The sequence below is a fragment of the Stylophora pistillata genome, chromosome 4, assembly GCF_964205215.1.
Source record: "Stylophora pistillata chromosome 4, jaStyPist1.2, whole genome shotgun sequence".
Lineage (NCBI taxonomy): Eukaryota > Metazoa > Cnidaria > Anthozoa > Scleractinia > Pocilloporidae > Stylophora > Stylophora pistillata.
Genome location: NC_142522.1, coordinates 44,718,544 through 44,730,386, shown reverse-complemented (window position 1 = coordinate 44,730,386; position 11,843 = coordinate 44,718,544). Strand labels below are relative to the sequence as shown.

The window sequence follows — 11,843 nt, the reverse complement described above, 5'->3', positions numbered from 1 at the left end:
AACAGTTTCCAGGACTATCGAGTTGCGTAGCTCAAGGATTATTGTGTCACGCCTTCAGGTTCGACTCATTTCAGTGTTATGAATGAATGAATGAATGAATAACTTTATTAACGTATCAATCGTTCTAGTTTTTACAAGTAAAAACTAATTGGGAACACCTACTACGTAAACTAACCTAATAATTATAATAATAAGAAAAACTATATACAAACAATATAAAATTGATAAAATTAAGTTGTATACAACTCACAATTTTCACAATTATTTTTCAATATAACATTTATCTCATTTTATTCAATTATCCCAAGGAAAAAAAAAAGAAACAATCTACAGATTTTCATATTTATAAAAAGTATCTTTCTTTATAAACAATTGTTACTTGCCCTTTGAGAGAAGAGTCTCTGGTTTATCTTCTCTGAGAAAACTTAAAGTGTATGTAAAATTTGTTTTGAAAATGTTTCCGGAGCTCACTTGCATAAACATGGTTTTGTCCTGAATTAAAAAGGATGGTACTGGATAAAGCAATACACTAACCATTCAACCAAAAAAAAAAACATTTTCATATTGCATTGAAACAAAAACAAGGTGCTCCTTGAAATTTCTTTAGGGCTTCTGCTCTCAAAACAGTTCCTCTAAACTCCTCAAGGTTGACTTTATTGAACCATTTAAAAAAAAAAAAAAATCATGTCACACCACTCCCCATGCCTCTTCAAAAGCAGTGCAGATTTTTGCACAAGTTAAAGCTCCTGATAATGGGTATTGACTTATTGCCACAGTTTCTTCCACATAAGAGACATCAATCTGCAGAATAAAATTTTCAATGAATGTCAAAGGTAGAGCATGAAGTAGCTACAGAAAAAAAAAAATTGTGTTTAGGAAAATCATTTATTTGAAGGTGCCAATCATAAATTGACATGATGTGAGCAAACCTGACCACAAGAGACATAATAAAGAAAGGAGGAAAAAAAAGAACTTAACCATCAGAGATCACGAAATACCTATGAATTGGGTATATTATTAAGATTTTTTATTGTCTCAGTGGTTTACGTCTCTTTCGTTAAAATCTTACCGAGCCATGTGCCATGGCTCCAACAACTAACACAATGGGCTCTTCTTTAGGTATGACATCCTTTAACTTCACAAGATTATCAGAATGAAAAGATGTTCCTGAAAAGAAATGACAAATCAATATTTTGTTTCAATTACTGGTAATATAACTGAAGGTTGGTACCTTTAAAATACATAGTAATGAAATAAAGAATCAGTAATTCTATTGTTACAATGCAGTGAGGTAAAGGAACCAACCAGTCTCTTTTACTAAAAATTTGTAGCTAGACTACATAATTTGCTTCACTTTAGGATTGTAGATGGGTATGTGTGCCAGTCCCATACTACAAGCAAAATGTACAGACAGCTTACCAAAAACAAAGAGTAGCTGCCATGTTCACTAGATCCCACTAATTCAGTAAATGTTAGAAGATAATCAAAGCATAATCAAGTTGTGAAGTAAATGTAACAACATCGACATTCATACACCTAGCATGACGTACATGCATAGTATGAAATTCACATAATTTTCACCCGAAATCAAAACAAATAAAAGAAGTGAAGACACAGCTTGGCAGGACCAAGTATTATCAGATGATTCCAGTTACTCACCCACTTTCCTACAGCCAGTTGGCAAATGATCAGTCACAGGATTCTTGATAACCTAATAATAACAATAATAATTTTTATTCTCCACTTACTGATTTGCTTTTAAAAAAATGCCCAAAACTAAGTTTGTCCTCAAAAGTTACAGTTACCTACTCTATTATTTAAAGGGTGTAGGTTTCTAAATAAACAGATAACCACCAAAAACCCCATTACATGTAGTCTAATTTCTCTTCTTACATGCACAAATGAGTTCCGAAATTCAGGTGTGATCTTCAGTGTATTGCTACATCGCTAGTTTTCACAACTGGAGCTTATCTGACAAGTATTGTGTGAGACAAGGGAACCAGCCAGTCTGTTAAAGATCTTAGCTGGACTATGATGCTCACTTCACTCTAGGATTGAATATGGTGTGTGCATGTGTCCAGTGTCTCATGCAGGACACATGGACAACTTAACACAGACAGGGATTAGACACCCAGTGCACATCATTCCAACAATCCAATAAGTCAACAGATACCTTGTTCACAGCAAGTCTCTTAGTCATATTACTAATAAATATGTTCCCAATGAAATGCAGGGAAAATCTCACCTTGAGCAACTTTTGCGGACCATCAGAGGCATGAATACTAAGTTTGTGCAATAACTGAACTAAATGAAAAGACATTGCATACAATCAGTGGAGCTATGATATAATTACATAATCAAAAACATATCATCCTTCTGCAAATAGGCTTTTAGTTTATTTGACTTCAATAATGATAATGATACCAAAATGATAATTAGAACTCTTACACAAACACCAAAGATCCAGTACTTAGCTGTATAGAGGCCATTTATGCAATACCACAAATAAATATTCTTGGCTATTTCAGTAGGCTCATCAATAGTTCATTATCAAGACTGCGTGTTACCTACCCATAAGGCCACAAAAGCGGTCAAATGTCCTTGGTATTCTGGTATGGGGGTTAATCTCAATAAGGACATTTCTCTCTGTATGAATGTAGACTTGTAAAAGACCTGCTTTGTTCAGTGGACTGTCCAGTAACATCAGCAAACACTGGTGAGACACACATTAAAATCAATTAAAGAAAAAATAGTTAAGAGTCAATCTTATGGTAAAGATAAGCTAAGAATATATGAAAATTATATATTGAACTGCGGTTAAAGAAACGCATAGGACAATGATCTTCACAGTAAGGAGCACTCCTTGAGCAGTAGTGAAAATAAGGCCTGAAAAAAATTCAGGCCTGTACAGGATTCGAACCCATGACCTCTGCGACACCGGTGCAGTGCTCTACCAACTGAGCTAACAAGCCAACTGGGAGCTGGCCATTATGGTGATTCGTAATGACCCATGAAATGATGAGTCAAATGCTAAGAATATATGAAACTCATATATTGAACTATGGTTAAAGAAACACATAGGAGAACAATCTTTGCAGTAAGGAGCACTACTTGAGCAGTAGTGAAAATAAGACCTGAGAAAAATTTTTCTCACAGGTTTAGTTTTAAACTACACTGGTATTGCAGAGGCCATGGGTTCAAACCCCAGGTCTTATTTTCACTACTGCCCAAGTAGTACTCCTTACTGCAAAGATCATTATCCTACAAGTTATGGTAAACATGTCTGCCACAGCAGAGTCAAGCTATAGTGTACCAACTCATTACCACACTAAAACCTGGTAATTTGGTTAGATCAACTAAGTTGAAATTGTAAGTTGGATTACCGTAACAAATAAAAAAGCTGACGTTTCGAGCGTCAGCCCTTTGTCAGAGCGAATCACTAAAACCAGCCTTAAAAAGATTGTCCATATTGTTATCCATTGGTTTACCTGTGGCTTAGTTTTGGTCTTCATTTACATACTGAAAGGGTAAAAATTCATTCCTGGTTTCAAGGAAACTTCCAAGGTTTTGGAAAATATCTCTCATGATTATGCATGAGGTTAAAAAACCCTGGCAAGATAAATTGAAAGATCTGACTTGCACTATTGGTAACATAATTCTTACTTGGTGAGCTATGTCTGGTCTAGCTGTTGCTGGATCTTTCTTATTTTTCCGCATTATACTTTTATGTTTGTCACAATTGAGTAACTCGAAATTTTTTCCATTCTACGGGTAGAAAGAACGTATCGCATGTAAGTACAGAATACCACATAAACCACACAGCTGTTCAAACCTGAGCCTATTAAACTTAACTTTGTTCCTTGCAGTCGAACTAATATCAATATTCTGTCCTTGCCTTAACTGTCTCAAGTGACGCATTTTCTAGAATAACAATAAGCCGTTTTCCAGAGTCCTTTTCTTTCAGTGTTTTAGGAATTTTCCGCGGCCTTTCAAACTCGTTCCCTTCGTCCGCCATAACTACACGTGTAATGCAATACGAAGGCTTGGTTACCATGTATATTAATGAGTTAAGAAAAGGAGAGGGACTAGACAACATGGAGGACGAAACATTCTGTGGCGGATCCCTGAAAGAACTTTCCCTGAAATGTTTTCCCGAACTCATTAAATCACTCAGAAAGGAAATTCCACGATCGTTAGCGGTAATCTCTCTCTTTCCAGAAGTAAAATTACGTTAATAGCGAATTACATTATTTAAGGAATAAACTCACATTGAGTAACAGCTTAAAATGCCTTAAGGGGTGGGTTATTTTGTCTCCTTTCCTTTAAAATTTTCTCCACACGGAGAGGCATTTTTCAAGTTTTTTCGCTATTCAAAACCAATCCCCACCCACCGTCCCAGGGTGGGGAGGATTTGAGTCTACTTTGACTGGTGCATTACTCCTGCCCTCACCCTTGCTGGGGTTTCATTAATGTTTTCTGCAGGAGGGCAACTGGTATTCACAGGCGGGCAAAACTCTTTGAACTGAACTTCTTTATAAGATAAACTTTCCTCCAGATGGTCAAATCAGGTGGGCAAAGTCGTCCTCACAACCGGTCACTTTGCCCGGTGCCTGGCCCTTAATGAAACCCCTGCCCTTGGCAAAAAGCTGTTACAAAGGGCATAGATTGCTTTCATACTAGAATCCTGAATTTTTTCTTTTTTTTAAGCATGGAAATATATTTTGGTAATACCTCAACTGAAGTAGTTAAGGAACTATTAAGAACAACTACAGGAAAGCATCAAGTAGTTACACTTTTACTATGCCTATGTGGTCAGTGCTCCAGATTTTCATTAAAAAAAATCATGCAAGCAATCAAGAATTGATACTGACATTCTTTGTCATGAATTCATTAAAATAAGGCGATAGACAATAGTTGGTGTGGCAACCAATAGTCCTCAGCTATGTAATAAAATAATAATAATGATAAAAAAATAAACAGTTTTTAATGTGGAGAAACACTTAGCCAGAAGCTAGTTTACAGGTTTTCCACCAAACAACTGAAACAAACAATTCAAATTGAAAATAACATTGTTAAGAATCCCAACTGGCCAAAGGCAAACCAGTTGGCTATATTACAAGCATGGCCGAGGGTTTGAAACTCAGGGCTACCCTGAAACAAATCCAGGTAGTGGCCAGGGCGGGACTTGAACCCAGGAGCACTGGATCACAGGTCCAACACACTAACCACTCAACCACGCTGCCTTCGGAGATGCAGGCCAAATACTCCTGGGGAGATCTATCTTTTTTTAAATTGATCAATATGCAGCCATAACTTGTTAATCTGTTTTTGTCATAGTTTAGATCAAAATGAATCCAAAACATTTTAGAGACTGTTTACTTTTTTGTAGATTAATTATGAAAACGGTCAATTTGTTTATTGGTTGAGCAGAAGTATCCTATATTTATTTTAAGCTTTTGTTTTGTTATTTGTGAGTTTTAGTTGTCTTGTTTTAGATATTGGGATGCCTTGAGCAAATGAAGCAAAGTCCAGAGGTAACAAGTGGTCGCATCTATGTAAGCCATTGGCCTGACCCTGACCTAGTAATATTTGAAAATATAGCTTATCAAGCATTGGTGAGAACCTTCCTCTGTTTTTGGTGCTTTTTATTTTACTCATACTTTATTTACTCATACTTTACTTACTCATACTTTACTTACTAGTACTTTACTTACCCATACTTTACTTACTCATACTTTACTTACTCATACTTTACTTATATTTTACTTGAACATGTAAGCACTGTCATCATCACCACGACTGATAATGTGGAACTCTTTGGGGTTGTAAATGACAATAAGTTAAATTTTAAGAGTCATATATCTAAGTTAATGAAGGAAGTAAGTAAACAAATTGATGTACTTAATCGATTCAAACACATTCTTTCGTTTTCGTCAAAGATACGTATATATAGGGCATTTATCATGCCTCACTTTACTTATTGTAGTTCCATTTGGAATAGCTGTCTCAAAGAAGATAGACCGATTAGAGAGATTACACGAGAGGGCCCTTAGATACGTGTTTAATGACTTTTCCAACGGATATGATAGTCTATGTTATAAGATTGGTTACTCATCAAGTTGCAGACGGAAACAAGATATGCTTTTAATAATTTTTAAGGCCCTCAATTTGCCTCAGTATATTCAATCTTTATTTCAAGTAAGAGAAAATAAGAAAAATCTTAGGGGCAAAAACAAACTTGTTTTACCTGAAGCTAAGACCGCAACTTACGGCCTTAAATCGACTTCTTACATTGCTGCTAAGGCTTGGAATGCATTACCTGATAAGCTAAGATTAATGGCCGGATTTGGCCCTTTCAGGAATGAGATAAGAAAACTAAGTAATTTGTAATTTTTTATCATTATTTATATTTAGGCTTATAATAATTTTTAAACTCTGTAATTTATTTAGTGATAAAAACGAGCGATAAAAAATATGAACGACGTTTCGACCGCTCCACGGTCATTTCATCGAGAAGGCGAACACTAAAAGGAGATGTATATAAGAACGATCCTTCGCAGTAAAGCACTATTTGAGCAATAGTGGAAATCAGACCTGAAAAAAATTTCAGGCCTGTACGGGATTTGAACCACTGACCTCTGCGATACTAGTGCAGCGCTCTACCAATTGAGCTAACAAGCCAACTGGGAGCAGGCCATCAAATTAATTCGATATAAACCCGTAGATGATAAATCGAACAACAACAAACATATGAAACATATGAGTGAACTGCGGTTATGAGACGTATATAAGAACGATCCTTCGCAGTAAAGCACTATTTGAGCAATAGTGGAAATCAGACCTGAAAAAAATTTCAGGCCTGTACGGGATTCGAACCACTGACCTCTGCGATACTAGTGCAGCGCTCTACCAATTGAGCTAACAAGCCAACTGGGAGCAAGCCATCAAATTAATTCGATATAAACCCGTAGATGATAAATCGAACAACAACAAACATATGAAACATATGAGTGAACTGCGGTTATGAGACGTATATAAGAACGATCCTTCGCAGTAAAGCACTATTTGAGCAATAGTGGAAATCAGACCTGAAAAAAATTTCAGGCCTGTACGGGATTCGAACCACTGACCAGTGGTTCGAATCCCGTACAGGCCTGAAATTTTTTTTTCAGGTCTGATTTCCACTATTGCTCAAATAGTGCTTTACTGCGAAGGATCGTTCTTATATACGTCTCATAACCGCAGTTCACTCATATGTTTCATATGTTTGTTGTTGTTCGATTTATCATCTACGGGTTTATATCGAATTAATTTGATGGCCTGCTCCCAGTTGGCTTGTTAGCTCAATTGGTAGAGCGCTGCACTAGTATCGCAGAGGTCAGTGGTTCGAATCCCGTACAGGCCTGAAATTTTTTTTTTTTCAGGTCTGATTTCCACTATTGCTCAAATAGTGCTTTACTGCGAAGGATCGTTCTTATATGCGTCTCATAACCGCAGTTCACTCATATGTTTCATATGTTTGTTGTTACTAAAAGGAGATCTTCACACGTTTGCATTACCCAGAGCCCCTCATGCAAAACACATCAGGTCTTTTGTTGAATTGAAGGTGATGAAGAGCACGCGTCCCCCGCAACAAGCAGTTAAAATTCCCGTTAGGATACCCCTGCCCTTCAAGGATCAGAGATCAGCAAACAAACTACGCGAACAACTTAGTGATCTCAGCCGGAAGATAAATAACGAAGTACATCCTGTCTTTAGTGGAGGCGCGGTGGCCTCATGGTTGATGCACTCGACTCCGGATCGAGTGGTCCGGGTTCGAGCCCCGGCCGGGACATTGTGTTGTGTTCTTAGGCAAGACACTTTACTCTCACAGTGCCTTTCTTCACCCAGGTGTTTAAATGGGTATCGGCAATTTAATGCTGGGAGTAACCCTGCGATGGACTGGCATCCCATCCAGGGGGGAGTAGAAATACTCCTAGTAGCTTCATGCTACAGAAACCGGAGTCAAGCACCGGCCTAATGGGCCACTAGGCTCGTAAACAGACTTTACCTTACATCCTGTCTTTACACTGAAGCCGCAAGATCAAAGATGAGCTTAAAGCTAAGGAACTTAAACCTCCAATTGTCAACCAACAAAACGTTGTATATCTCTTTAAGTGTGATCTGTACGATACAGATTATGTCGGCTTTACAAGCCGACGCCTACATCAACGTGTGGAGGAGCATAAACGATCGGTAATCGGCAACCATGTAAGATAACATGGAATCGAACCATGTGAAATCGCAAAGAACTTTAAGTTCGATTGTTTGATTTTAGGAGTGTTTTATATTCGGGACCTTTAGCCAAAACTGAACAAACAGAGTGATTCTATTCGCGCGAAGCTGTTTGCTTAACACTTCATATTAATCATTAATTTTTATCTTTTTCACCGCTTATTTACACTTCATTTTTGCACTTTATTATTAGTTATTAGCTCTATTGTTTATATGTAAATACTTAGCTTTTACCTTCATTCCATTGTTTCAGGAATGGTATATATGCGGAAATTTACTCATGAACTCCAACTTGAAAATGACCGTGGAGCGGTCGAAACGTCGTTCATATTCTTTATCCCTCGTTTTTATCACTAAATGTTGTAGTAAGAACTTATTACTCTGTAATTTATATTCATATATTTTCCCCTCGGTATATTAGCATCTCTAATGCTAGAGGCCTAACAAGCCTCATTTTCATCCGAGTTTAAAGAAAGTCATCATCATCGTCATCATAATCATTTGAAACCTACACATTTTAGAGGGAACAGAAACAATTTCATTAGTATTCATCTCCCTTTTTGAGGAAGTAGATGTTTCAGCCCCAGGCCATGTGGAGATCTATTAACTTTTGCCATAAGGTGTTCCTTTAGTCTCTTGTTGCCATTACTGCAAATGTAAATTAAGTCAAATCATAATGACCTATAAATGTCACCATCTTGACAACATCTAGGAGCAAGTGGTATACTAACTATGAATTTTAGTATACGTATATATTTTTTCTTAATTCAGATTGATTGTAGAATTCCTCCATCTGTAATTTTCGCAAGTTGTTCCAGAGAGAAGCTGAAAATGACACTGGATAGAAGTCATCTCAGCAGGTTTACATCCTCACCAGAAATACTTGTGGGTATGACCAGCCTATTTTAACATTTACAGAGAAGACAGTATTTATCAATGCCCTTAATTGGGTATTTCCTTTGTTGCAGGTGACCCCAGATGTTTAGATATAGGAAATGAGATCACTAAATTGAATGGAAGTGGACTTCAAGTCACTCTTAAAGCACTCCCATATATCGCTGCATTGATTGATGTCACTAACTTAGAAAAACAGTGAGTTGAAAGAGAAGCATAAGTAGTTTATTTGTTATTATTTGCATTGATAATTTTTTTGTTAAGAAGTTAAGCTGATGTGAGCATAAAAAGTTGGCATGTGCCCATGAGTTTTCTTTGGTAGCTCTATTTCTGTTTACAACTTCAATTTAAAACTGATTGAATGTCATTCATGGGACATGCGCAAGGGTGGGGCAACTTCTAATAATTATTTGTTTGATTTGTGACACTGAGTTACAGCATTCAAGTGTATCAATGCAAACTTTAATTGAAGTGTTATCTTCTAGTGAATGTCCACCTGGTTACTTCATAGCCCCTTTGAGGCTTCAAGATGCAGTCCTAATTGATGGAAGCTGGAAATTTGGGGGCAACCCTAATTCTTTGAAGATATTTAAAAACTTGATTTCCCACTCAGTTACTGCTGGGGTGTATTGTCAAGACACTGACAAGCTTGTCTCATGGGGGTTGATTTCGCAATATGGCTGCATTTCAATGCTCCATACATTAGAATGTCACAGAAGAGGTGGATTGGCCATGGCTGTCGTCTACCATCTTGCTAAAACCCTTTTGGATCAAGGAAGTACAGTATTCTGCTTCATAGAAGAAGAGAATAAAAACTCCAAACAACTTTTTTGTAAAATGGGACTTAAAATTTTCCCAAGTGATTACGTAGCGTTTTTAAATACATCCTAAAGATAGGTGTACAGGGCAATGAGATCGATGATTTTCCACTAATTCCTCACGGTTCCATAGGAATGGCGAGATTAGGTTTCGCCTTCGTTATTATTTTCCTTTTTCTTCGTCAACCACAAAACGCAGTCACGTGGTCAAACTACTGAATCACGTGATCAACAGCTGTCACGTGAGATCGACATCGTGCTTTAGTCGGTAGTCGCTTCATTTCGCTTTGCTGTTCACTATTTTAAGATACGGATTCAGTGTCTTTAAGTACCCTCAGTGTCTTTAAATATGCTCAAGTCGCTCACAAATGCACACACCGTTTGCGGTATGGCCACACTAAAAGATGTCGAGCGTTTTCGGAAAGGGCATTTGATTTTGAGAGATATCGCGAACATATTGTGAAACTTATCGACTCCAAATAAGTTAGTTGTCTATTCAAAAGCAAATTCTATTCTATCTCATGCCAACTCTAACAGCACAAAGGACTTCAATGCTAAATGTACACAAAGCTTTCATGATGAACGAAAGACTATTTGGAAGCGTTGTGACAGGCGCCATGATGGCAGCCACGAATTTTGCTCTCCGCAATTTGTGTCTAATTCTGCTGCTGTGTTCTGGTTTTTTAAGTTTATTTCACCATGTCGGTACTGCTAAGGAACATGCTTTATAACCAGCCTTCCGTTGGATACCGAGGTTTAACTTCCCCAGAGATATTCCGAGCTACAACCCAAGTCGACCGATCCGGCGTTAGCTGGAACAAACGCGGCTTCGTGTGCCTCTTCCTGCCTTCCTCTGATGTAACTATCTGTTTTGACGTTGAAAGAAATCCTGGTCCTTGTTGTTCTTCGTTGAATAATACGGCCCATTTTACTACAAGCTCTTACAATGTTCGTGGACTTGACCTGAGACATCTGAAGCATTATCAACCTTCGTGCATATCTTACGAGAGAAACTGTCTCTTCGTCATTGGAGTAAGCACTATTGTTCGCCTGCATTTCTGGGGAAGTTAAAAGCTATGAATCTTTTGAGATACCGGGGGAAGCTTGCTGGAAGGTCGAAGAAACAAAAATCAGCGGGAAATGGTCTTAGGATTCCTGTGATGTGTTCTGGTCGTCGTCATTACCACGTTTCATTAAATTTTCAAAATGCCACTTCAACGTTACAAATCTGTGAATCACGCCCTTTAGATGTCAATAGGCACAACTTAATTTGTATTCGTCCGGATCCATTGCAGTCTAAGTTATCGACCATTGTACCTTTGGATTTTTGCTTTTTGAATTCTCGAACTTGAACTTGAACTTTATTTTTATTTAGACACGGTAAATCTATCAGATAAAATGATAATATTATTACAATCTATTATTACAGTTACAATCTATTATTACAGTTACAATCTATTTTAATCTATATAAACATGATCTAAAATTTAAAAGTGAAATAGAAAAAAATAAAGAAATTCTGCTTTACATAGATGCCGTGTGTGTTTTGTCGATTCAGACGAAGAAATTGCGACAACCATTTCGGAAGGATTGAAGTGATTTTGCTTGCCGCAATTCAGGGGACAAGCTATTCCAGATAACCGCACCGTTATAGCTAAAGCTATTTTTCAGGAAATTGGTGCGGGGCAATGGAACAGCTAGTTTGTTTTCAGAGTTCCTTAGATTATATGGAGGATCATATTTAGTGAAAAGAGAACCAAGATAGTCGGGCGCAAGACCATGTATAGATTTATAGACCATGGTGGCCACTTGTATTTGTCGCTGAGTATCTAACCGTCTCCAGTTAAGTTGCACAAA

At 37.4% G+C, this 11,843-nt stretch overlaps 1 protein-coding gene and 1 non-coding gene across 3 annotated transcripts; one reads left to right on the top strand and one right to left on the bottom strand.

The window, feature by feature from the left end:
- Positions 1-86: 86 nt before the first annotated feature.
- LOC111326618 (ribosomal RNA small subunit methyltransferase NEP1) lies at positions 87-4,053 on the bottom strand. Of its 2 annotated transcripts, XM_022930654.2 has the most exons (7): positions 3,896-4,053; positions 3,664-3,765; positions 2,572-2,713; positions 2,246-2,304; positions 1,660-1,711; positions 1,070-1,167; positions 87-801 (listed from the first exon to the last, which is right to left on the bottom strand). In XM_022930654.2, the coding sequence occupies exons 1-7, from the start codon at positions 4,013-4,015 to the stop codon at positions 688-690; spliced, it is 687 nt and encodes a 228-aa protein (XP_022786389.1). In that variant the 5' UTR covers positions 4,016-4,053; the 3' UTR covers positions 87-687. The 2 variants fall into 2 exon arrangements, with proteins under 2 accessions (XP_022786389.1, XP_088612148.1); XM_088756022.1 differs by lacking the exon at positions 3,664-3,765 and having other exon boundaries at positions 3,896-4,045.
- LOC111326617 (glycine N-acyltransferase) lies at positions 4,029-11,519 on the top strand. Its single transcript, XR_015999679.1, has 5 exons — positions 4,029-4,199; positions 5,496-5,615; positions 9,046-9,163; positions 9,243-9,366; positions 9,654-11,519. It is a non-coding gene; the product is annotated as a glycine N-acyltransferase (transcript).
- The last annotated feature ends 324 nt before the right edge of the window (positions 11,520-11,843 follow it).

Coding starts and splice junctions, on each gene's coding strand:
- LOC111326618 (XM_022930654.2), bottom strand. CDS start 4,015: ATGGCGGACGAAGGGAACGAGTTTGAAAGGCCGCGGAAAATTCCTAAA. Junction 3,766..3,895: donor CGTCACTTGAGACAGTTAAG/GCAAGGACAGAA, acceptor TTCTACCCGTAG/AATGGAAAAAATTTCGAGTT. Junction 2,714..3,663: donor GACCAGACATAGCTCACCAA/GTAAGAATTATG, acceptor GTGTCTCACCAG/TGTTTGCTGATGTTACTGGA.